The sequence below is a fragment of the Panulirus ornatus genome, chromosome 1, assembly GCF_036320965.1.
Source record: "Panulirus ornatus isolate Po-2019 chromosome 1, ASM3632096v1, whole genome shotgun sequence".
Taxonomy (NCBI): domain Eukaryota; kingdom Metazoa; phylum Arthropoda; class Malacostraca; order Decapoda; family Palinuridae; genus Panulirus; species Panulirus ornatus.
Genome location: NC_092224.1, coordinates 90,369,372 through 90,397,244, shown reverse-complemented (window position 1 = coordinate 90,397,244; position 27,873 = coordinate 90,369,372). Strand labels below are relative to the sequence as shown.

Here is a 27,873-nt window from a genome sequence, read left to right as displayed (position 1 = left end):
GATGGAGCCCACCGCTCCTTCCCTCTGACTAGAGGAGAGTCGTCCCTGGTCGCCCGCAGCAGTAACAGACCTCCGTCCTCTTATCTGTACTGATGGAGACGTCTTTTTTCCTCTCCCCCGTCTGCCCGACTTACGACCCACATTTCTTACCTCGCGATTTACTTCTCCTTTCTCTCTCGAAGACCTTTTCCTCGTCGCCTGCAGATTTTTACATCCTTATTATTTTTGCATAGAGAAATAATTCATTCATGTCTTGACATTTACCACACATGAGGAGGTCGCTTCGAACCACCCCCGTGGAACACAGGGCCGGAGCAAGGATGCATTACGTCCAGTACGACGACCAAATCTCTGTTTGTGTCCCTTGAATACGATGGTACGACTCGAGCACGACCACAGGTGTAGGGAGTCAGGACACAGCAGATGTATGGCGTCAGTACACAGCAGGCGCGTGAGGCTCGAACACAACAGGTGTGCGGGCTCAGGGTACAACAAGTGTGTGGAGCCAGGATACAACAGGTGCGTTGAGGTCAGGACACTACAAGTTTGTGGGGTTAGGACACAACATGTGTGAGGAGTTAGGAAACAGGTGTGGGGCGTCAGTACAAAGCAGGTGTGTGAGGTAAGAACACAATAGGTGTGTTGCGTTAGGATAAAATAGTTGCGTGAGGTCAGGACACAACAGGTGTGTGGGGTCAGGGTACTACAGGTGTGTGGGGTCAGTACACTGAAGGTGTGTGGGGTCACCACCCGACAGGTGTGTGAGCTCAGGACACTACAGGTGTGTGTAAGGTCATGCCAACAAATGTAGGGTTGTCACTCATACATGATAAGTTATGTGCTAAAGTACTCTCTCTCTCTCTCTCTCTCTCTCTCTCTCTCTCTCTCTCTCTCTCTCTCTCTCTCTCTCTCTCTCTCTAGGGTAATCATTTTCTTTCCCTCACGTTCTCTATAACGCTGCATTCACGGGCCAGCCGGGATCGAGTCCCACATAGGTTCGAATCTTGGTCGCGGCAGTCGGTCCACAGTCAAACCCAACTGTGCATCCTGCCGTAAGGGCTGCTCAGTGAAGTGGGCACATGGCTGAGGACAGCGGATATAAATAAATGGGAAAGCCATGAATAAGGTATTAAATTGCCCTTGCCGTCTCAGCGAAAAAAAAAGGAAATAAATAAAATAATTATAAATGAATAAATAATACGACGACTATTATGATCCATGTTCATGTCTGCGCGGTAGACATGCGCAACGGCGCCTGCGCGGTAGATGTGCGCACCGCTTATCGCCGCCAACATGACACTGAAATCATAAATTTATTTAGATTTATATCTGAACATTCTTTACGTTATTTCTTTACAACCCCACTGCTTTTTGGTGAGCCTGACGCCAAGGGGGTATAAAATGCTATAACCTTTGTGTAGTAAGGTCGATATCGCACTGAGATTCCGTGTGATTTTGTATGCAAGGATCACAAATGTTTGACACAACTGTGACCTCAAGTTGATCATGTCAGGTGGTGGATGGTGAAAAGTGTACTGTCTAGGGCGCGAGTTGTGTGTTGTTACTGCTGGTGTTCTGTTGTTCGCTGGTGTTACTGCTGTGAGGCAGTGATCTGTTGTTAGCTGGTGTTACTGTTGTGAGGCAGTGATCTGTTGTTAGCTGGTGTTACTGTGATGGTGATCTGTTGTTAGCTGGTGTTACTGTTGTGAGCTAGTGTTCTGTTGTGAGCTGTGTTCCGTTGTTGCCCACGTATTCCTTGCGCGTCGTAAAAGACGACTAAGATGGGCGGGAGTGGGTGACTGGAAATCCTCCCTTCCTGTATTACTTTACAAAAGAAGGAACAGAACAAGGAGCCAGGAGAGGATTTTTCCTTCTAAGGCTCGGGCATCTATTCTTAACACTACCTTACTCACATGGGAAATGGCGAGTATGTATGATCTTTTTTTTTCATACTTGATCGCCGTTTCCCTCGTTAGCGATAGCGCCAGGAAACACATACATACATACATACATACATACATACATAAAAACATACATACATACATGCAATTTCCTAAGCTAGACACAGTATAGTTTTAGGGAAAGGAGGTCCAAACCTCTTAAGAGTTCTACGAGAGAGTGAGATCAAATACCAGAAAGCATTTGACATCGTACCACACAGGAGGCTGGTTAAGAAGCTAGATCACCTGGCAGGAATAAGGGGGTAACTCCTCCGTTGGATAGATCATCTCAGTGGGAGGGAACAAAGGCTGCATATCAGAGGAACCTTTTCCAAATGGGTTAAGCGTGACAAGCGGAGTGCCAAAGGGTTCGGTCTTGGAACCATTACATTTCCTGATGTGTATTAGTGACTTGCCTGAAGGTATGGACTCCTACCTGAATATGTTTGCAGATGCTGCTAAAGGATGAGGGAAGTGAAAAGCAAGTAAGATCGCAACAACTTACAATGGGAGGGGGTCTAAACACACTCCAAAGTTGGTCTTCAACGTGGTTGATGAAATTCAACCGAGCGAATGTTAAGTACTGAGGATGGATGGGGCAGGGCGAAAGACGGCCTCAGTATGACTATTGCCTGGTAGGAAATATGCTTCAAGTGAGTGAGAGGGAGTAGACATCGTCCCTCAGCTGTCGCCATGGTCCCATAATGGGAGAATTTGTTAAGGAGATTATCAGTCTGCCGGCATATCAGAATACGTAGCTTACAGGGATATGGATAAAGAACTATTCAGCTGGCCAGTCATGTCCTACATAAGGTCAAATCGAGAATATGCTTCTCAGGTTTGGTCAAAGCGCCTAAAGAAGCACACAAAACTCTTAAGAGAAGGTCCAGAGGAGGGCAACAAAGACAGTACCAGGATTACGAGTGCTAAGCTAGAGGGAAAGACTGGAGGCTTTGAATTAATCCCCCTTGGAAGACATAAAACTGAGGGTGTGACCTCAAACTTTTAGTCTTCCGAAGAGACTGAGGAAGTGGGCACTGGGCAGTACTTTGGGGAAGGTAGGTACAGAGCAACTAAAGGATATAACAGGAAATCAAACGTGAAACCTGTAAATTAGGATGTAAAGAAATACTTTTCTTTTATAAGAATGATGGATGAATGGAACAGATTGACCGAGAACAACGTAAATGCAGAGAGCATACATAAATCAAAGAGGCTGTACGACAGAACAGCATAAATGGATAACTACAAATAGGTAATAACAAGCAGTAATGATATTCAATGTTCCTCCGATCCACCAATTAGAAGTGGCCTAAAGACCCTTGAAGACATATACGTAAGTCGATCTCATTTTGCCCTCTACACGAGGCTGCAGTGAAGGTATCTTGATACACAATTGATAATGGAAATATTACAAAATTATATGAATAATATTAACGATAATTCGGGGGGGCCCCTGGCGGTCGCCCGTTTTGTTGTCTCGTTGAGCCTTTACTTCAGTCAATTTGGAACGATAGTACGATCAAGAGAAAATACACTCCATCCACAACACGGTGAGGTACCTGCGTTCACAGCAGAGTACCAGTTGCAGCTGCTGGCTTCACTCACACCTGGAGGCGTGAGTTGACAATATTCATCCCACCTCAGGTGTTGCTCCGTCCATTGGCTCCTAGAACGTTACGGTACGACACGTTCGGCAGGACGCTACGACCTTTGGGTATGATGATGAGGCCTTTGAACCTTAGCCTTCAGGGTCAGGTCAAAGATCAGGCCATTCTTACCTGAGAGTGGCAATGTCGTGTTCATGTGCTTACAATATTCTATCAACTTGTAAGGCCCTTCAGCCTCATTCATCCCAATTCAACACTTCTACACTCCTTCTTCCAACCATCTTACAATAATTTCATTGCAGATCATATACCCTTTCTTTTCACCTTTTGTTTTCGAAATCCTTATCTTTGATTTATTCAAATTCATCGTTTTATTATCATTATTCAATCTTTGAACCTTTTACTCATTGTCTTCCCACCCATCACTATCTTAAGCTGTCATCAGTTCCTTCATCAAACTCTGGCTCATCAACCATCGTTTTTTGCAAGATACAGCACTTCCTACCACGCTGGCATATATCTCCCTTTGATAACACCATGCTAACCTAACTCTACCACCAGTCAATTTACATCCACATCCGACGCTGAGAACCTCGCCAACTCTGTCGTTCTAAGACACATACAGAATCTTCAGGCTGAAAAAAAAAAAAACCTCTTCATGATCTTCCTCACCATCCCCACGCCCTCTGTACCTGTGGCGTCCCTCGCCAATGAAGTCTTTCCGTTCATCAACGCCACTCAGACTCACAGCGTATAACCATGTCAATCAATTTCTGAACCAACTATCCTTGCTCTTAAAAAGAATTGCCAACCAACTTCTCATAGCCTAGCTAAGGATGATTTTATCCATTGACAAAACAGTGGTGCACAAAATGAAGCCACAGAAATATATACAAATAATTCAAAACACGAGGAGTAATATTTTCTTGTATCTGTCCACAGTTGTTGGTCATAATCTATCTTCAATATAAACAGTGTAAAGTTAGTCTGATTCCTTACATGATCCCACAACCATCTCATTTTTATGGTAAAATCAATTTCTGAAGAAAAAAAAATCATAGCTCCGAATATCTCGATTTCCCGTCATAATTTTCAAGTTCCATATTCAAGAAAGAAAAAGTCGATCTCAAAACAAGTCTTGGTATAAACGATAAGGAACACATCTGCATAAGAGAGAGAGAGAGAGAGAGAGAGAGAGAGAGAGAGAGAGAGAGAGAGAGAGAGAGAGAGAGAGAGAGAGAGAGCCACTGAAGGTAACATGATAGCGCACAAGAAGAGGTGCAGGCAGAATCCTGGGTCACACACTGACTTCATATGGCATGATAACAGATCATGCCAACAGGAGATCCGCACACGCTGTATAGACTCTGGCACCTTCCCAGAAAACCAATAAACTTCACCCAACTTACCCACCTATACCAATGCTCCTCGCCTCCAGATCACGCATGCTGAAGTTAAAGAAGATACAGAATAAGGTTCTTCGATTCGTTATAAATGAAAAATACCTGTACCTTGAAAACAAGTTAGAACAGCACGAACTTTTGACAATTAAACCAGTCGGTTCATACGCACCTAAGAAGGACAGCTTCAAAGTATGGCAGAGACTTGAAGACAACGATGATACAAACTACAGATAAATTCGAGATCACAACAATAGGTCAGACATGGAACACCCTTGGTTCCTTCGAAGCCTAAGAGCATTAAGGGAGGCTTCAGTCATACATCGATGTTCAATAAATATATAAAAAAGGTTCTACACAAATACATGCACACCCCCAGTCTGCTGGGAATATATAAATACGGCACCAAAAACACGCATTCAGGTAATCATTACCTACATGCATAAAAAAAAAACTTGACACCATACACTTATACACACTTCAATCTTCGCCTCCAGTTCAAACTATAATTCTCCTATCCAACATCTTCTTCCATTCCTCCAACCATCCTAGCAAGAGAGAGAGAGAGAGAGAGAGAGAGAGAGAGAGAGAGAGAGAGAGAGAGAGTCTTAAAAATGATGTACGTTGTAATGTTGGTACGGGAGACGAGGAGCCAGTGACTACTAATGGCTTCTCGGTATTGTCAAGCCTCGATAATGTGAACCAAGAGACAAAAACCGACGACAACTCATATTTTTCGTCGGAGAAAAAACGGGTAATAGGTAGTGCCGCTACCATATACATACCTTAATAAATATTATATGGTAAATGATAGCATAACTAGTACAGTGTGCCGGTACTTTGCAACCATAAACGGCGGTGAGGTTGGTAGCCCTGGCGTTATGGTGCAAGTTTTCTCTAGAGGGATCATTGTTGCCAGACAAGACCATAATCCCCTGCACATAAAACATATCCTCTCCCACGGACACATTTACGATGGAGTGAGGAATGCGAGTAGAAAATTTTGCCTGGCATGGAAAACTTTTATTATAAATCATCCTGGGAATAAAGCTTCATTTAGATGGTCATAATGTTATGCACTTGTAAGGCACTTCGAAACACATAAACGTTTATCCCTCCATGTTTATAACAGCCTAAGTTTTTAATCACACGAGTTATTTATAGTCTATGGGATATTCGCGATGGGAAACAACACGAAAGCCAAACACAACGACAACAGCACACAATCGTTTTCATACACCTCAAGGAAAACAAAGAGATACCACCATTCTTAGTTTGAATAATTAGATTACGACAGCAGTTAATTTAAATACATGAATTCCCACGACAATGCACGCTGAAGATGGGCCATTTACAGAGATACAATATCTGTGGCCATAGAAATTATCTTTTAACACCTGAGAGAGGTGGTGAAGATTTCTTTTTTGTGTGTGGTGTTGGTCGTTTCTTGATTTGCCTAATGACCCCAGCACTTAATAGGCCTAAATCCCAAACAACCAACTAATCAGCTCTCAGAACGGTCTGGGTATACCACAAGAATAGTACACTCGATGTTCTTCTCGATCTTACCTTCAGTAAAAGTGATTTTGCTTCTCTTTCATTCAGTCACCGCAGGGGGAAAAAAAAAAAAATACATGACCGTTTCCTACCCAGAGTAACCAGCGCCGTAACTAGTGTGATCGACGTACCATATCAAGAACCGGGACCGTATCGAAAACAACAGGAACTGTGCGTAGAACAACCGGCACTATACCGATAACAACCGGCACTATACCGACAACAACCGGCAGTATATCTGCAACAACCGCCACCGCATCTTTCATGAACTCTGCATAGTAGCAGTGTAACAGCGTAGTGCCATACCAGCTTAGCAGTATATCAGCACAGCATTATACAACGGCAAGCACCAAGATACCAGTACAGCAGCAGCATGACAGCATAGCAACTTAGCAGCACAGAAGCAGCAGCATGACAGCATAGCAACTTAGCAGCACAGAAGCAGCAGCATATTAGGACAGCAGCAGCAGAGCATTATAGCAGAAACAGCTGTAATAGCAGCATCGAGACTGACCCTAAAGATGGCTAAGCTAGATAAATGCTGACTAGATAAGTTAGCATAACCACCTCTAGGACATGATATGCCAGCAGGATATTTCTGAGCTGATAAAACGAAAATCACGAGAGGTTTTTAAGGTCTCCTCCTAGTAGCAAAGATTAAGATAGCGAAGGTCAGAGACCAAAACTAGAACATAAGAGGACATGGGACATTAATGTCCACATTGGAGAAGTGTAGATGACCATCTTAACTTAAATATTAAACTGGCAACGAAGCATTAAAGTAGGAATATATAATTGTTGGTTTGGGGATTATTAAACTTAAACCTTACGGATTAAATTGGTGACTCTGGGATCAAAGCCTTCGAAATAAGACTAAACAGGTTTTGAAGACGGGGTGAGAATGTACCGAGCTAAGGACCACCTCTTCACTGCTGCAGACTCTCATTCCGAATCTATTTCTGCTAGGAACCCTTGCAGACCTGCAACCCTTGAAGTCAAGCACAGCCTTATGAAGTGTGCTGATAGGTTTTTTATACGATGATAAGTCCTCTAAAGCCTTCACCAACAGCATCTCAAGTAACTCTTACTGTTCAACCTATCGATACTCCTCTCTTCCGACCCAATCAACCTAGCGCCAACCCTTTTCGTAACTTAATATTCCTTCAACTCTAATTTGAATAACTCCACATCTAACCCTCCACTCCACCTGCTCCTAGTAAACCTATGTCCTCTCCCACAGTTTTCTCGTGCCAGGTCTTCCGAGTACACAACGAGGGGATATGAATTGGGCTGGGCATATGGTCTGGAGAGGCAGAAGCCGCGCGTCGAGCGTCTCAGCTACGCTTGGCCATCCCCACGAAAGATCGCTCTAACCTTTCCGGCCATCGCCCTGTCGCTGTCACTTCCGCTATCTCCAGAGTCTTTGAAATTCTCCTCGTCTCTCACTTTCTTCAAGCACTTCGAATATTTCTTATTCGATCCTTTTCACATTACCAATATGGTTTTCGCGGTGCGCGGTCTAGGGGCGATTTCTCCAGTGTGATACCATACCTCTGGTCTTCCTCTCTCTGGGAATGGGTCGGGGTGTGACGTTAAGTCTTTACTTGCGAAATTCCCTCCTTTGTCTTCTCTGCTTCTTTCTCTTTCCTGATGTGTAACTTCATCTTTAATCGGTTCATCGTTTACGGAGTTTCTCTCTTAATCCTGTCGACACCAGTGTTCCTCAGAGTTCTTTCCTATTGCCTACAATCTCTCTCCTCTCCCCAAATGATATTCCTTCACCCTCTAACTCTTCAGATCACTTCAAGACTCCCTTTCTAGCACTGTGTATATTTTCTCTTGTTTACAACCTGTGCAGCATCTCGAAATGGGGAGACAGATAACTGGTTATATTCACTAATGCAAAAACAGTTTATACTTATATCCCTTTTCGAATCTCGTTCGTTGCCCAGTATCAGATTTCAAGACACTGCAATTCGACTTCGAAATAACACAGATTCAACTCGGAGTATCGTGATCTCTCTCCTGGAAACTTCATACAATAAAATCAACAGATTCTGCTTTCCGAAAAAGGCGGTTATTGTATAAGTGTCTTATTCTTTCAACATCTATTTTTCATGTACAGGGGTCTTATTTACCCCAGCACGGGGAAGTACTTACATATCTGGAGCGTTTCCTCCTCCACCTCTTCAACCATCCCTATACCATCGTGACGTATCTGACCTCTACCTCTTCTACAGGTATTATTTCGGGCACTGTTCTCGTTAGCATAATATTGATGATGTTAATAACAATAATAATAATAATAATAATAATAATAATAATAATAATAATGATGATAACTATATCACAATTCTATACATCAATAATGGTGTGTGTGTGTGTGTGTGTGTATGTGTGTGTGTGTGTAGAAAAGGGGTTTATGGCCCGCCTTCGGCTAGTGTTGAACTTAGTCAAGATGAGCCCCAAAAAGAAACAAAGCTCAAGTTTAATGTCCTATATGTAAAGTCAGGGTTGGTGTGAGGGTAAAAACTAAGGGGTAGCACTACTGCTTAGGCAATGGTTGTGGAAATGTCGTGAGACCGTTCTCTTTCTCATGTATATCAATGTCGTGAAACCGTTCTCTTTCTCATGTATATCAATGACGTCGACAATAAGCTGCATTGTAAGATATCAAAATTTGCAGTTGATATTAAGCTGTGAAATAAATCTACAACTGAACTTCAACGCTTGCAGCTCCACTTGCAGTACGGTATACAAACATGTGGGCCAATGCTCTACCTTTAGTTTGACGCATGAACAATTTGCGGGTTTTTCCCTTAAATATTTGTATACCTTTCTTCATTTACCACACTAACCGTGAGTTGCTGATATCTTTTACTAACAAAAACAGCCTCGAAAGAACTGAGTGGTTTCATTGCTTTTTGAATTTCTGTATATATTCATTTGCAAATTACATACGAGAGCTAGAAAATGAATGTAAACGAATGAGGCCATTTCTCCATCTATTCCTACCTTTCCTCGCTAACGCAGGAATGGGTGAAAAGTAAAAAAAAATAATAATGATAACATTATCATTATCATTATTTCTATCATCTTTATTATTACTACTATTATTCTTTTATTTAATTCATTACAAAAATATTGGTACTGACCATCATAATCATCACAAAAAACTTATAAATTAAGAAGCGTATAGCCTCACCTATATATAGTTTAACGAAAAATATATTCGAAGCAAAACAGAGTCGTCAAATAGACGGGACAGACCCTATAAAACTGCGAGGGAAGAGGGTGCCATAATTAACCATTTATCTAATGCCAAACGGATTAACAGGGTGACAAGATGTGAATAAATGGTGCATCAAAACGTAAGAAACAAGAATGAAATGAGAGATCCGGCTCCCTCTCGGAAAAGGGAAGTTTGGAGGGGAATATAGTGGGTTGGGGACATGTCACCAGGGAAAAAATAATTCCCCAATCTGAACAATCATGGCCTACTGAAACGACAACAGCTATTCTGTTGCCATGTCATTTCGTGACCAATCCCATTAACTGACACAACACTTTTAACGACGTAACTAGCGGTTTAGTCCTCATTGTACCACGTCTTGTTGTCAAGACTACCGCCTCTAGATAAGAGTTTAAAACACTAGCAGTCTGTTTAGGGTCGAAAGGCTTTGCCCTATATTCGTAACACGACAAAGGCCACAACAGAGATTATTTCGCGAAAGAGATTGTTGCCGTGGTACGTTTTTCAGCGAAGGTTGATACTCTATTTATTTTGGTTAACGGAAAGGATAACTGTAGCCAAATCAATTGAGGCTGTAGCACATACTTTTTTTTTCCCCTCAGAATACTTCCTCAGACCCTAAAGTTGTGCAGAGTTGATTGGTTGGTAATAAAGTGAACAATCCTGATCTATTATTGTCCACTTCTTCACAGCGTGACGTGAATTCCTCATGAGAGATATGATGCTACCACCGTTATTCCATCTGAACTCAGCGGTGTGACACTTTGGATGTAATGACCTGCCATTTAAATCAACTCAAAGAGAGTACCGTCGCGCTCAAGATTTAGGCCTAAAATCAACTGGGCTATGTTAAGTTGGCTTGTTCTTTTTTTTAGTTTAGCGAGTTTTGTTAGTTTTGCCCCAAATCTTATTAGCCTAATGTTAGCTTGAATCAAATGTTGTTAGTTTAGTCCAGCTAGGTTGTTACTTAATAGGCTATCAGCTGACTAGGCTATTTTAGCTTGATTATTTTTTTTTAGTTTAACCCAACTAAGCTGTGTTAGCTTGAATTAAGTTTTGTTAGTTTAGTACCAAACTAGGATACGTTAGCTTGAATTAAATTTTGTTAGTTTAGCATCAACTAGACTATGGTATCTTGAATCAAGTTGCGTTTATATACCACAATTTTAATGCTTTGGTTAGTTTAGGTTGATTTAGATTGGGCTCATCTATTTAGCTTACATCTGGTTAGTTTAGCCAGAAAAAAATGCTTGTAAAAGTTACGTTATATATTTAACATAGCACATAAACATAATGTGAGAATACATAAAGGCTTTAACTAATAATCATGGCTAATTACTAGCGGAATAACTTAATGCACACAATTGTCACTCACTGTAAGTGCCCCAGAGTTTGTCTACAGGAATTACCATTAATTTTGATATACAAATATTCATTTAATGCTGAAAAGATGAAAACAAAGATAGGGCTGTTAAAACATTTTGGCTATCTTTCAAATGTTGACAATCAAAAACCTAAAAAAAATCATATGATTATTCATATATATATATATATATATATATATATATATATATATATATATATATATATATATATATATTGTACATTATGATGAATTCATACCTCCATTGCTCCACGTCTCTGCTAGTACCAGCCTCCCGGAAGTGCAAGTCATGGTCGTCAGCAACGCCGTGAATCATCAGGCCTGTTAACCTTACCCACCTCGACCACCTGAAATAACCCACTGTTTATCACAACGCGTCTGGTGTCTGGTGAGTCTTCACAGAGGCAATTCAGCTCTACAAGTTCCCTATAACTATCACTGTTGTATTACTAAGCTATGGTACACAAGTGCTAGAGTTTACACTGCTCGACCACCTCAGTGGCAGGACCTCGTTGCGTCTAGTCTTGAGAACTAGAGACTAATTTGACTTGTTAACAGCCGAATGTAATCGTAGTTTCATAATCTTAGATGTCTGTTTGGTTTTCATACTAGAACAAAGTAGTACGCAGAGTTCATCCTAGTCTATATAAGTTTCTTACGTGATGCACTACAACCTATGAGTTTTAGAATAGTTTGAATACCTATCACTAAAATGATAGTTTCAACCTCTCAAAAGACCCACTTTACCTATTTCATGGCCCCATGGCAGCCATCACAACACCAGCACTCATGTGTTATTTTTCTGTTGTAATCCAAGTTTCCCAAATTGGTGACGGAATAAATAGGAAGTTTATTCCTATTGTGAGCACTTTCGATATATTATAGTCACTAGGTTGTTTGTCTGGGTAGAATGTCAAAGACGATGCAATGCACAAGCCATTACCTCACCAGATACAGCTCAAGCTAGTGTTGTTTACCAACCTCAAAGATGGGTTTTCTGGTGATAGAAATGGTCTTTACTAAGAAATAATGAATTTTTCAGCGATAGTACTAACCTAGAAAATTCTTTTAAGAATCATTTACCGAGCACAAAAGGGGAAAATTATTTTGACATTTTCCTTTCAAAATCATCAACCATCTTAGACTACCTTCTTTGAGAAATGAAAGCCCCCAAAAAATTATCATCTTACACTTAATATCTTTATTACATAATAAAGAATAATAGCTCGTTTTAACTACGGATATTCTACTTACCTTCATCGTCCTTTGTATCAACCACCCCAGCGTGTTTACTATCCCTGGTCGCTTATATTACAATCCCTCATGACGTGAAAGAAAACAGGAAGAATAACAACATGAATTAGGTTTATTATTTGCGAGATAAGCCGTGAAATAATCAAACTCTATATATTCATCCTAAATCCATGGACTCTCAATGATCACCAGCACAGTTGCCGCGCTGTGAAGTCTTCTAGTAATTTATGTGACTACTGTTTTTGCGCCTACTACTTTTTATGTTACTGGGAAAGAGAGTTTTACACTAGCGTTGCCTGTGTCTTGACCCTGTAAATATATACCAAGTCTTTGATCGTACATATGTATTCACACACACCCCATCCTAAGCTAGGTTCTCATTATCTACCAACAAACCCCGAGGGGAGGATGAACACTGCCACGCCCGAGCTAGCCTGTCCTGACTGATAAGTCAGTAACGTTAATCTCTGGTGTGTCTCTCTTAGGGATTTTGTCGTGGCCATTGGTATCTAAAGCATTTCACGGTGCATAGTACAAGTATTTACTAGCTAGACTCCTTCCCTTTTGCTTTCCTGTTTCTGTCTGTTCTCAAGTATATAGTTTCCTCTCTAGCCATTCCACTGTGGAAGCCGGCGTTGGGGTGACTGGTCCTTCATATCCTGTTTAGATATGGTGTCTCTTCGGTCGAATCGCCATCTCTCCTGTCTACACATTTTTTTTTTTTTCATCATACTACCCTGTTCACTCATATGCTCATGTTTCCGTTCTAAACTATTTAACCTTCTTTCCTTCCTTACTTTAATACTCATTCTTTTTCTTGCACTGGACATATTTGCTCGCAGAATGAGAGGCAATAACTTTATCAAAACAGTACAAAAACGTATTTCTTCTTACATATATTGTTTTCTATTACTTTCTCTGTTTTCTTTTTATATTGAAGGCTCCAGTTGCAGACAAAAGTCCACATCAAGGCCGGGCCTTAGTTGAAATACAGAGAGAATTATGAAACGGAGAAAAGAGAAGACAAGGAAAAGTATTTACGAAATTTGGAGGTAGTGAGAAACCTGTCTTTTGAAATGTGCCGGGTCATAGTTGTTGGGAAAGACTAGTAGGGAGAGAGTTCCAAAGCCTCGACGTGTAGGGAAAGAAGCAGGTATCAAAACGGTCCACCCTTGAGTTGTGATGGCTACACAATAATCATGTAACGCAGCAGCTTGCCGAGTATTGCTAATTGTAAATTCTACAACCTTACAGTCCAGCTCTGGAGTAATATAAACATGCTCGGTATAACTATTTCCTCAACTCTCCTCTGGAAACCCCACTTAGGGAGTGTCACAAAATCTGTTTCCGAGACCCTGGGGGTTGTGGGGAGACATTGGGTAGTAACCGCAATCATTTTTCATCCGAGCAGCTGCTCCACATGTGCAAAGACCTCATCTGGCCAAGTTTACGAGCACTGCACGTGTGTATGGAGAGGTTCTTCTTCCACCTCTTTCTGAACCAGAGCGTAATCCAAAGACTTCCACTTCACTAACTCTCCAGTTATCACACCACTTCCAACGTCCCTTTATATCTTCCGGAATGCTGTTTCTCCCATACTTTCCTCAAAGCGTTGTTATTTCGAACACGGTTCTTGTGAGCGGTCTGCTTGGATCTCAGCCACTGAGACTTAGATCTGTAGCGAATTATAAGGTGCTTCTTCCCGAAACCTCTGTGCAGAGCCGAGCAACATGAGGATTTACTGTTATGACACCTCCTTCTTTCCTCGCGCAGCTAAACTGTGAAATTTTGTTCATTCGTCTTTCTCTCCCTTCCCATAACCTTTCCACTTTTAAGAGACAAGTCCACAAGCACCCGAGGAACTTAGATTAACTTTTCACGATATCTTTTCAGTCAATATGACTTCGATTAGAGAATACTTTTGCCTGTGTCACGTCGGTCACTATGGTAGTAACACCATAAAAGAGGATGTGATGGTAGATGGTTGTACATATCATTCAAGAATTAGCAATTTTATAATAGTTGTAATTTTTGTGACCGTGCTCTGACTAAAGATTCCACTGGTCTCTTAAACTATTTACCCAGCCTTTTCTTAGAGAAGTATATATATATATATATATATATATATATATATATATATATATATATATATATATATATATATATATATATATATATATATATGTATTTCTCTCTTGTGTCTCCCCTGATGATGTGATTATTACACGAAAGTGCACTTGAGAACTTATCGTGTTTCATTTTCCCCTTTCATTGGAAAGGATCACAATTTTGCGCGTGATCAAGATATTCCTATGAGTCCACGAGGAAAATGAAACACGAAAAGTTCCCAAGTGCACTTTCGTGTAATAATCACATCCTCAGGGGAGACACAAGAGAGAAATATAACAGTCAGCTGATATACATCGAAGAGACGAAGCTAGGACGCCATGTTTACCAAATAGCGTCCTGATCGCTCCTCCCTTTATTGAGTACCCAAGAAGATTAATGGCGTGAACTCTAATAAAAAGTCACACTTGTCGTAAATGAGATTTAAGTGATAATCCTCAGCCACATGCGAAGGCCACCTCCAGTGCAGAATGATTTTGTAAGAATTCATGACCCAAAATCATATCACTACACAAGCTGGGTAACACCTTAAACTTAACGCCATGGTAAGTTTCTCCTCGCAGCTCTACGTCCACCGTATACTGACCCAGGATTTCCGGGGAGTAATACATCGGCCATGGAAACTTCTCCCTTGTCAAGATGGATGGTAAGCTTGTTCAGTATCACTACGTTATCGTTCACGGAGTTTTCAGAACCTCCAGTGTCAATAAGAGCATGAACAGGAATCCAGTTGATTTTTCGAACGGCGCATGGATTTACCAAGGCATGAAAGTGTGGCTCCAGCTAGAGAAGCAAGCAGTGCAGCTCAATGTTTCGATCTGAGGGAGCTATTGGACTGTTTTACTGATCGACATACCTCAGTATAATGCCCGTTTTTCTTACATTTCAAACCTCCCTAGCGGGACACTGACTGCGGGGGTGCCGGTTGTTACCACAGAAGCAGCACAGAGAAGCACTGGTTGTAGTAGCAGAAACTGTATCACCTGTATCCGCAGGACTCAATGGTTGTGGCCCTGTAGCGTTTATCAGTTTAGCCCCAGCATAAGAGGCACAATGTTTCTGGGGCCATTTCCAGTGTGCGGGCCTGCTTATACGCGGTCTCTAAATTCAGGGTTTTGTTTTCTAGTAGTCGCTGACGTATTGGGCCTGAGCCTAGCGCACTGTTAGCGGCATCTCTAACAAAGTTGTCGCATGCCTCCACGGCAGCCACAGAATCAAAATGGCAGACCTTAGCTAGGAGCTTCAACGCCTCGTTCTTGTATACGAGTGGCAAGAACATTTTTTGGATATCACATACAACGCTGCCTGACATACACTCGTGGAGCAATGTTAGCCAGTGAGGAGAACAAGTTGATGCGCCGCGGGAGAAGTTGTCTGCACAGCCAAGGCGAAGTTTGTTAAACGTCTTGAGCCAGTGGTTCCTACTCCTTAACAGCAGTGGCAGAGTCTGGATCTGTGTCAAAGCCGTCAGGGAGTAAGAACCGTTCCGTAACCTTAGGTAGTTGTTTGTGCAATAAACTGAAGCAAACCAACTGGATAACAGGACTTAAGGTCAGGGGCGTAGCTAGGGTATGGCAGGTAGGGCAAGTGCCTTGGGCGCCACTTGAAGGTGGGGCGCCACTCAACAGGTTTGTTTTTTGACATTTTTAACGGATTGGCTTTTGTGAGATAAAAAAAGAAGCTCGGCTACTTTTCAACTATAGTAGTATTTTGCTACTATCAGTTGCATTACCGCTTCTACGTTACAATTTTGATCAAATAAGTCTTTATGTCTTTAAGAGTTTATATAGATTTAAGTTTCGCCTAACTCTTCAACGGTTTATAATTATACCGTATAGATTTTTATATACATCCACTGTATGTACATTTTTAATCAAGCCAGGGGTATGTTATAGCTCAAAACACTTTTTGTTTCAAAACTGAAAGATAAGATATTCAGACACTTCTATACTTGAAATAATCAAGGAAAATATATCATAATGCTCTCATTTACCGATAATACCAAGTAAATACGACTAAGCGATATTTTAAGATCCGATTTGTAATCAGAATGAAAAATACGTCTTGTAATGAGGTTTTAAAGGAAATCTGTTTTGTCTGAGAAAATGCCAAAAATTGAAGGTAACATTTCAGGGTATTTTTTGGCTCCAAAAACTTTTTGTTTCAAAATGGTAAGATGAAATATTCAAACACTTCTATACTTGAAAGGATCATGAAAAATATATCGTAATGCTCTCAGTTACCAATAATACCCAGCAAATACGATACAAAGGAGCAGAAAATATTATGAAACTGACTTTATTTCACATCAAAATTGAATGTCATGAAGACGACTAAACGATATTCTAACACCAGATTTGTATTCAGCATAGAATATTTTTCTCATAATGAGTTTTTAAAGGAAATCAATTTTCCTGAGAAAAATGCCAAAAATTGAAGGTAATAGTTTAGGGTATTTTTTTTTTTTTTTTTTTGCTTCAAAAACTTTTTGTTTCAAAATTGAAAGATAAGGTTTTTAAACACTTCCATATTTGAAATAATCATGGTAAGTATATCATAAAGCTCTCAGTTACCAATATATACCCAGTAGATACGATGCAAAGGAATAGAAGTTATTTTGAAATTGACTTCATTTAACAGTTTAATTGAATGTCATAAAGACAGCTAAACAATATCTTATCGCCAGATTTGTATTCAGCATGAAAAATACTTCTTATAATGCGTTTTTAATGGAAATCTATTTTCTGACAAAAATGCCAAAACTGAAGAAAAAATTCAGGGTATTTTTAGCTCAAAAAAATTTTTGCTTCAAAAATGAAAGATAGAATATTCAAACACTTCTATACTTGAAATAATCGTGGAAAATATATTATAATTCTCTCAGTAACCGATATATACCCAGTAAATACGATGCAAAAGAACAGAAATATTTTAAAATTGACTTCATTGAGCAGCTTAACTGAGTGTCATTAAGAGGACTGAACGTTGTTTCAAGACCAGATTTGTATTCAAAATGAAAAATGCTTTTTATAATCAGTTTTAAAGGAAATCTATTTTTCTGAGAAAAATACCAAAAATTGAAGGAAATAGTTCAGGGTATTTTTTTTTTTTAGCTCAAAAAGCTTTTTATTTCAAGATTGAAAGATAAAATGTTCAAACACTTCTATACTTGAAATAATCATGGAAAATATATAATGCTCTCAGTATCCGATACATACCCCAGTAGATACGATGCAAGGGAGCAGAAAATGATTTGAAATTGACGTCATTTAACAGCTTAACTGAATGTCATACAGACGACTAAAAAAGTTATTCCAATACCAGATTTCAGCATGAAAAGTACTTCTTATAATGAGTTTTTAAGGAAATCTATTTCTCTGAGAAAAATCCCCAAAATTGAAGGTAATAGTTCAGGGTATTTTCTAGCTTAAAAACTTTTTTAATTTAAATTGAAAGATAAAATATCTCAACCTTTCTATACTTGAAATAATCTTGGAAAGTATATCATAATGCTTTTAGTCACCGATACATACACAGTAAATACGATGATACAAAGGAATGGAAAATATCCAAAATTGACTTTGTTTAACAGCTTAATTAAATGTCATACAGACGACAAAACGATATTCTAACACCAGATTTTTTCTTACCATAGAATATACTTCTCATATTGAGTTTTTAAAGGAAATCTATTTTTCTGAGAAAAATACCAAAAACATATTTTATCTATTTATATTTATTATACTTTGTCGCTGTCTCCCGCGTTAGCGAGGTAGCGCAAGGAAACAGACGAAAGAATGGCCCAAGCTACTCATACAAACATGTACATTTCAACACCAGATATTCAGCATGAAAAAAATACATCTTATAATGACTTTTTAGAGGAAATCTATTTTTCTGAGAAAAATGCAAAAAATTCATGGTATTTCTTAGCTCAACTTTTTGTTTCAAAATTGAAAAATAAGATATTCAAACACTTTTGTATTTGAAAAAATCATGAAAAATATATATATTGCTCTCAGTTACCGATACATACTCAGTAAATAAGATGCAAAGGAACAGAAATATTCTACGATTAACTTCATCTAAGAGGTTTATTAGGTATCATTAAGAGGACTAAACGTTACTTTAACACCATATTTGTATTTAGCATGAAAAATATTTCTTATAATGAGCTTTTTAAAGAAAAATCTTGTTTGTTTTTTGAGAAAAGTACCTGCTATATCTAGGGTATGGCAGGTAGGGCAGGTGCCTTAGGCGCCATCGAACATATTTTTTTTTTTTTTTTCTTACATATGCTACCCGACTGACATTAACAGTTTGGTTTTGAGATAAAAAAGAAACTCGCTACTTTTCAACGATAGCAATATCTTGCTACTATCAGTTGCATTACCGCTTCAACATTACAATTTTTTGATCAAATAAGTCTTTAAGTCTTTAATAAGTTTATGTAAATTTAATTTTGGCCTAACTCTTCAACAGCTTATGATTACACTGTATATATTTCTATATACATCCACTGTATGTACATTTTCAATCAAGCCAGGGGCGCAATTTTAGCGTTTGCCATAGGCGTTATTTCCCCTATATACGCCCGTGCTTATAGTTTTATTGCATATATGACAGCACTCCAGCTCCATCATGTAACAAACCATGTGTAGCTATACACATCACACTACTTATACTCACGTTACACATCTAGCAGACAAAACCAACATCAAGAAAACCTTATCCACAAGTCTTACTCATCAGTAAGGCCGGCAAAACATAATATACACAAGATAGCACATAAGTAAAAGGAAAGTAACCAACCTGGGATTTTAATGTACTCAAGTCGCCACAGCTTGACAGGGACCCCTAACGTAAACAATTGCTAAGGGATTTCAAATGTAAAGCCAATAACTATTCACAATTTAAAGATTACCACAACATTATCATAGATTTGAGTTGTTAACGTGAATGAGAGTTTCATGTTTGTTTGAAAAAGTGACCAGTAAGATGCAAATGGAAGACTTTATCAGAGACACAAAATCAATAGTAAATGATGTGTTATTGACTGCATATAGCTTTTTCATCATCTGGGACACCAGAAGGCTCACAAATGCTATTCTCAAAGAATAAACTTATACCTGCTTCTGTAGGTAAGATAGTAGCAAAGACCTAGTCGAAACTAATTGATCATGTTATGTTTATCTTTGGATTTTGTGTTTTATTCAGCAAAGAAAATGCTTTTAAGAACAATAAATCACACGTGTTTGTGTTACTCAGAGATTTTAGCATCACTATAGTAAATCTATATACGTAAAGGTTCAAGGCAGCTTATGCAGTATTCATCAACAAATAATGAAATCACACTTCCAGAAATGACTGCTCCTCCAAACCACAGTTCCCCTTGGTACTCTGTGCAGGTATTGATGATACAATATGTAGTGTGAACGAATGTGGCCTTTGTTGTCTTTTCCTAGCGCTACCTCGCGCGCATGCGGGGGGAAGGGGTCATCATTTCATGTGTGGCGGGGTGGCGACGGGAATGAATCAAGGCAGACGGTATGAATTATGTACATGTGTATATATGTATATGTCTGTGTATGTACATATATGTATACGCTAGAATGTTTAGGTATGTTTATGTGCGTGTGTGGAAGTGTATGTACATACATGTGTATACGAATAAAGTGCAAATTAACGCGCACCTTCATAGAACATACAAACCTCCAACAGCCAGGATCGAACCCGGGATCCCTGTGCCACAGGCGGGAATGCTACCGCTAGGCTATGGGCACAGGGGTTCCAGGTTCGATCCTGGCTGTTAGAAGTGTGTATGATACATGTGTATGTGGGTGGGTTGGGCCATTCTTTCGTCTGTTTCCTTGCGCTACCTCGCTAACGCGGGAGACAGCAACAAAGTATAATGAAATAATGAATAAATATAATATATATATATATATATATATATATATATATATATATATATATATATATATATATATATATATATATATATATGAAGATCATGTAATGTATTTTTGTGTCAATATCTTCCCATGATCATTGACATTCTATAGATAAAGTGGATCTTGGTTTCTGATAGTAGTTTTTAACTGTTGCTAGTACACTGCAACCACCGATTTGAAAGAATGTTTTCATAACTGCCCTACACAAAGATTTCAACAGTTATTTAGTCTTTTAGACTAATCTATTACCTATAAAAATGAATACATATATTTTATCACCTTTATCCCTCTGAAATTTCATAAAGTCTTTGATCATATAGTCTCTCAAAATTTTACACGCCATGGAGGCAGTCATTTAGGCATTTTGCCATTCATCTGTTCTTTTTCCTTTAGTAGAACGAGGGTTGTGTATTAAAAATTACATTAATATACCTAATCTAAGCTCTAAGAGTCAGTTGTAGCTTACATGCTATGTTTCCGTGTCATCTATTCCAATTACTTCAGAAGCAAAGCAAAAGAAGTGTCAACAACAACAACAAAACTGTTCAAGACATAAAAATCACAAAATATGGACACTGAAAAAAAAAACAGATGCTGATTAATTCAATTTATCTTAACCATAATGTTTTAGACATTTTTAGGGCTCAGGCATGGTGTTCAAAACACACACACACACACACACACACACACACAAAAGACGGTGTTATGACAACAAAGAAAAAGTTTTGCCTTAGCCACCTACTACCAGAATCTTAAAGCCAACAGGTTTCTTTGTAACATTGCTTTGCCTTCTGTAAGAGCATTGCACTGGTGAGTACAGGTGGTTATATAAGTAAAATTAGTATGAAAGTGAGTTGGAATACCTACCTACTAAATATCTTGAAAGATAAAGCTGGGAAGATGAAGACAGGAAAAAAAATGTTGTGGCATTATTTATGATGGCATGCATCTTATGCAAGATGAAGAACATGATCAGGTAATAGATTCTATCCAGTGGGAGAAAAGACTTTGGCGGATTTGAAAGGTCAGACACGGTGGGAAAAAATGCATTTGTATTCATGGTCACCAGTTAAAGAGTGGAAACAAGTATCAGGTGTGGTTCTTTTATGAGGAGGAATGAGTGATAATCTTTTACAAACAATGTTTGAAACTGCAGTAAGTAAAGTATAGGAGATTGGATATGATATCATGCAGGGCCTCAGAGAGAGAGGGGGCTCAAGGGGTACATCATACCAGGGACCTGGGGGGAGGGTTCCAAAAAGAGGGGGGGCTGGGAATTTCCTGGAACCTCAGAAAATGCAGAAAATTAACAGAGCGAAGGCTCCATGCCACCCGTCTCTCATCTGCCATACCCATTTTGGCCTTCCATCTCAAGGCATAAAACCTCAGTGGATAAAAACAGGATGACTAATGGAGAAGTGGGAGGGGACCCGAAAGAAAACTTTGTACCTCCTGATAAAATTCCTCTCAGGGGCCCTGAACTTATCAGGCTGTTCGACATGATTATGGTCTAAGGTGAGGTCACTCTGAGTGGACAAAGTGCCCTGTATAAAGACAGGGAGGACAAAACTAAAAGTTAGAATCACAGAGCTAAAAGTCTGTTAAGTATACCCCGTAACGTGTATAGAAGTTTGGTGATTGAAAAGGCGGTGTTGTGCACCTAGCATCGAACTGGGGAGGAACATGATGGTTTGAAGAAGTAAAGGTTGTTTGAACCAGGTATTTGCTTTCAAGAATTTATATGAGACATTACCTGTAGAAATAGAGACTGTATATGGCATTCATGGATTTGGGCAGAGCTTATGATAAGGGTTGGGAGAATTGCTGCAATAAATGGAAAGGTACTGAATGCAGCGAGAAATTTTTCCCTAAGAAAGTAATCATGTGTGATAATGGTGATAATGATAATACTGATGATAACAATACTAGTAATGATAATAGAAGGTTTATCTATCAGTAAAGTTGTACATAGAATAACATTATGTCTTGGTCCGTATGTTATACTACAGGAGTAACTTTTGTTAAATGAATGAAAACGCAAAATAAAACACTCATAAAAGCACTAAAATAGGAGCATGATATCATCTTGTGTCTGATAGAGTATTGAGTTTTGACACCAGATATGGTATACTTGAGTTTCTGTACCAAGATGTTCCACATCTGACAGATTGTTAAAGCTATCTCCTTCACCTTGTGACTCTCCTATAGATGGCATGCAAGTGACTTGGCAAGAAATGTAAATAGATGTTAGATTCGAGAAAAAAGTTTTATTTTTTTTTATCAAAACGAACCGTTAATTCTTCACGTCTTTCCTACACGTCACGTCTTTCCTGCAGCCTAGTCGTACAAAGCGTATTCAGTGCCCTTTCATATCGATTGCGTAAAATGATTTTAAAGCATCGCCTTTGGATGCGTTCCAGTTGCGCGTGTTGTGTCTGGGTTAATCCTGGGTGCCACCAAAGGGGTTGGGTACTCCAGGGTTGTTCTTATGATCCTAACATACAAAGTGAACATAGCGTCTATGCTGAAGCCAAATTGACATGCTCAGTATAGTATGAAAATGGCATTTGTCTGCTTTGGACATCATGGAGTTTACGTGGTCAGTCCAGGTTAATTGCAGAGTTGATGTCAGTACCTAAAAGTTTACATTTGTACGCAATGTGTAAATTACCGTCATTCGGTGTGAGCTGGGGAAAAACATTAGGCGTTCTAGGGGACATAATCTCTATTACCTTATACTTGAGAGGATTAGAAGACATTTAACAGATCTACAGCTTCGTGCAAGGTCATTAAATGTGACCTGATCACAACCTTTAAGTTTCTAAACCAGATTAAGAACGTAAACAGTGAATAATTCTCCCAAAAATGTAGGAATAGGACAACCAGAGGAAACTGCATCATAGTGAAGAGTGTTTAAGAAATGGGGATCCAAAGGTGTAAAACTCCCTCACTATTCCTTACAAGCAGGGAAAGATAAGTGGGGAAAATGCACACATAGTTATTTAGTGCTTGCAATAACTTCACTATACTTTATTTTTGTCTTTCATGTTGAGCTTTATACAGTGAATCAGTTTTATTATTTTCTTTATCGACATATGTGGGAATGAATGCAATCATTTTTCATTTTGTTTACATATCAATGTGTGATCAGCCTATGAAATTCTAATGTTATTGATTTCGTGTTCGAGTCCATGTTTTCATATATATATATATATATATATATATATATATATATATATATATATATATATATATATATATTATCCCTGGGGATAGGAGAGAAAGAATACTTCCCACGTATTCCCTGCGTGTCGTAGAAGGCGACTAAAAGGGGAGGGAGCGGGGGGCTGGAAATCCTCCCCTCTCGCTTTTTTTTTTTTTTTCCCAAAAGAGGGAACAGAGAAGGGGGCCAGGTGAGGATACTCCCTCAAAGGCCCAGTCCTCTGTTCTCAGCGCTACCTCGCTAATGCGGGAAATGGCGAATAGTGTGAAAGAAAAGATATATATATATATATATATATATATATATATATATATATATATATATATATATATATATATAGTTACCGTGCAGCGTCTGCTCGGGGTTACACCGATAGTCACCTTTGGCGAAGAGATGTATCACTGTGAGTACAATCTCTAAAGAACTGACTTCAAAGGAGTGTACAGTTCCCTGCTGCTGGAAAGAACGCAGCCTTGATCTACACGAGCCAATACAAAAATTCTAAGTAACACTAAAACTCTTTCACTGAAATTTAACCTAGAGCCACTACAAACACATAAATAACATAAAAACATATAAGTTAATACATACAAGTTACTACAAATACATAAATAACATAAAAACATATAAGTTCATCCATACAAGTTAGCAGAGCGATCACACTGTTACCAGCTGCGAGGGACCCTTGGGCTGGAGGTAAACAAACCGCTGTGTGTGGCTACACTGGTTCAGTCACCATGTCGAGTGAGGATTGGAGAGAATGTCCCGACTGGCTCGCAAGAATTGGGCTAATAAGTCGGGATCATGTGCTCACATCACCTAATGCTAAACTTACGGATTTATGTAGATTTCTCAGGGATGGTGTCATGGTATGCAAATTACTCCATATTATCGACGAGGACAGTATAGACCTTAGAAGTATTAACCAACGTCCACAGAACGCTCAGGTACTGATATGTTGTTCTACTCGAACTGTCATTTGTGTGAATGTCAGGATAGTGAGGGATTTATATTTAGAGATGTATTAACACACTTTAGCCTTTAGATGCTATTTCTTATCATGTCTGTAGAGATTGTAAACTCTTTAGTTACTTCCATTTATGTGTGCGGGAGACTTTACATAGTGTTTGATATGACATTAGTTATTACACGTTTGATACTCCTCTCACACCGTAATTTGTGGGTAATTAACAGGACTTAACGGATTATCCAGGCTTGAAATGTTTGTTACGATCTTTGATACATGGTTTTCATACCTTGTCAGTGAAGGAGACAATAGGAATGGTTGGTATGTTTTATCTCCCAACATCTGATGATCTGCTTTAAGAATTATCACTGAGCCAGAAAAGTTTTAAGCGTTGGAATAATGAAATATGGTAGAGTATCTGTATAGGGGCACCACTGAAATAACCTGTGGATTTGGAAGAAATTCACGTCAGTGAACTCCTTATACTTTAATAGAAGTGATTTAGACTAGGGGTGTGTGATTTCTAGCACTATACATGTGATGCTTTGATAATTGACATTGAAAATGAGGGAGAGGGCTAGGAAGATCTGGGAAATTGTGGGATAAAAGTGATGGAAACACTTATGGAAATCAACAAAACTTTTGAAAACCTCACCTGACTTTCATTACCAACCTAAGTCTAGGATGTTCTTCGTGTTAATTGAAAAAAGAAAATGTGAATGTTATGATGTCAGGTGCTGTGAATTGTTTGGTAAGTGTTATTTTCCTACAGCTCCATGCCACCAATATGGCGAAAGGAAAATGACAATGATGTCTTTGATATAGTTTGAGTATGGCACTAAAGATTAAAGAAAATTATAGCCTTTTGTGAGATTAGGTGAGATTTTAATGGGTTCCATTGATTAAAACTAGTTTTATATACTTTTACTGCATATTTTACTTGATCATTATACCTCTTATTCTACATATCGTAGGAAAAAGCATATGACAAATCATGCTTCTCTGGTTAAAATCTGTTTTTCTAAGTACAAAGAGTTGGTTAATATGCCTTTCTTCTAACCCCATGATTTATTTTTTATGTGTCCCTAGGAACTTGGTACACCTAAATTCTTTGATCAAACTGTTATGTGGTTAAGAAATCAATTGGGCTTAGATGAGGTCAGCATGGTAACTGGTTTTGGTTCATGTCTTCTCTGCTATTAATTTGGGCACATCCTTAATTACTCAGGAATCTATTTGATATTGTTCCCCCATGAAAGTATATTGTGGTTAGTGGAAAGTGAGATGGAGGAGTGTGATTTGGGCCTTTTTTTCTTTCTATGACACAATACTATTAGGAAAATGTTTTGGAGGAGTATGGAGATCAAAAAAAATATTGTGGGGATGATTTTTGTAAAAGTAGGTGTAATATTTCTAGAAATGAACTAAGCTTACAAGAACTCACCTCACTTTCACTAGCAGCATATATATACTTTTAATGTATTTTTTGGAAAACAGGTGTATAGCTGAATCGAAAAAACTTGGAAAATTTTGAAGTGTTTAAGATTTCTGGGAGTGGGCATGGCAGCTGCTGGAACCATGGAAGTGGAAGTAAACTCAACACCCTCCCATATCTGTATATGTCTTTGATGCCCATTCTTTGTAGGAACTCCCTCAAGGGGGTGGCCATGGTAAAGGGGTCTCCATAACTGTTGAACTCCAGCACTGCTTCTTAGCCTTTAATGCCTCACCGTTAACAGGCCACTGGCAAGGGGAAACTAGCACTATATAGAGAAAGTTATGCAACTTTTATGGGTATATTTTTGATAACATGATATAAACATATTATGTTGAAATTTTTTAAATTTTTTGTGCTGGGAGTATTTCAGATGACTTGCACAATTTAACAGTTAAATAACTGCCTCCCAACCCAGTCTTTAACTTCACCCCACCAGACATACACCCGTCAGTAACTTATCTCCCCCAGGCAGGCATGTATGAGGTACACTTTTAGTCTGTGATCTGGACACCACTCTTGTTGACATTACAAACACTAGTTCAGCATACCGCAAGACCTCCCTTTCCCAAGATGCATTTTCCATGCGAAAGACATTAAACACTCACTCCTCATTTGTCCTGTACTCACCTCATGGACATACTCACCTTACAGACATACACAAAACATCACTACACATCTTGTCCCCATATAGGCTTCACCTCCATAATCTTCAAGTGTGCAGTGGAGTTCCCTAGGAGAGTTTTTCCTCTAACCCTCTTCAATCTCTTCCCACATGACCTCCCTTGACCTCTTGCAGACCATGGTGTGACAGTCCTTTCATATGCAGATGACCTCAGAATCACATCACATCACCTTGACATTACCCAAACAACATAAAACATGCAAAACTACATCACACAGTTAGAAAATAGGCTTCCAGGTCTACAGTAGAATGTCTGCAATACTATAAAAATCTTCTGTTACCCTCTCAACCCTCAATGTACATAAGCTAAACCTGCAGCTCAACCCATGGCCTCCCTCTTCCCTGAATGATTAACCAAGCACACTTATCAAAACTCTAGTCATACCTATATTCACTCCCCTCATCACAATGATTAAAGAAATAAGCAAACTAAATGCTCTCAGAATTAGTACCAGTATGAAATTTGATCAAGTAAAAGAATCCCTTAGGAAACTCAACAAAGAGTTCATCATAAAATGTGCCTCACCTTTCAAAAGCATATATACCATTGCTGCAAACCACTTAAAACACAAAACAATCCCCAGTTATCTAGCAGCCACAGATATTCGACACCTGCATAACATAACAGAATTGCTACCAATGCTGTACAGTCTCACCTCAATATGTTGGGCATTCAGTTCCTTGCAACCACACCATTCATACCACTTCATAACCAACCACCAATCCCCAGGATGAAATATGAAACTTACCGCTCTTCATCCTTCAGCAGTCTGTACTAACAGACCCCCCAACCCCCTTATAAACGAGACATTGACAAAACATGGGCACATTGAAATGACATGAAAGATACTAAACAATTGCCCTCTCCACACAGTCTTAAACACTGCTTAATCATATATACACCCATCTGAATTAAACTTTCTCAGCATGTATGAGTTATTCTCTTTCTGAGTTCTGGACGGCACCCATCTCTCTAGCAGTACAAACACTGATTCAGCATATCACAATTTCACCTGTGTCCTAG

The 27,873-nt window shown here is 39.1% G+C and overlaps 1 protein-coding gene across 3 annotated transcripts in view; it reads left to right on the top strand.

Annotated features, from left to right (window-relative positions):
- The first annotated feature begins 24,438 nt into the window (after positions 1 to 24,438).
- Positions 24,439 to 27,873, top strand: part of Vav (Vav guanine nucleotide exchange factor) — a 139,642-nt gene continuing 136,207 nt past the window's right edge. For 2 of the 3 annotated variants that reach the window (XM_071665661.1, XM_071665644.1), the window contains exon 1: positions 24,440 to 24,649. In XM_071665661.1, coding sequence (XP_071521762.1) covers positions 24,440 to 24,649 — 210 coding nt within the window. Of the gene's footprint in view, positions 24,650 to 27,873 lie in introns of all 3 variants that reach the window. The other variant, XM_071665652.1, reaches the window with a different exon arrangement.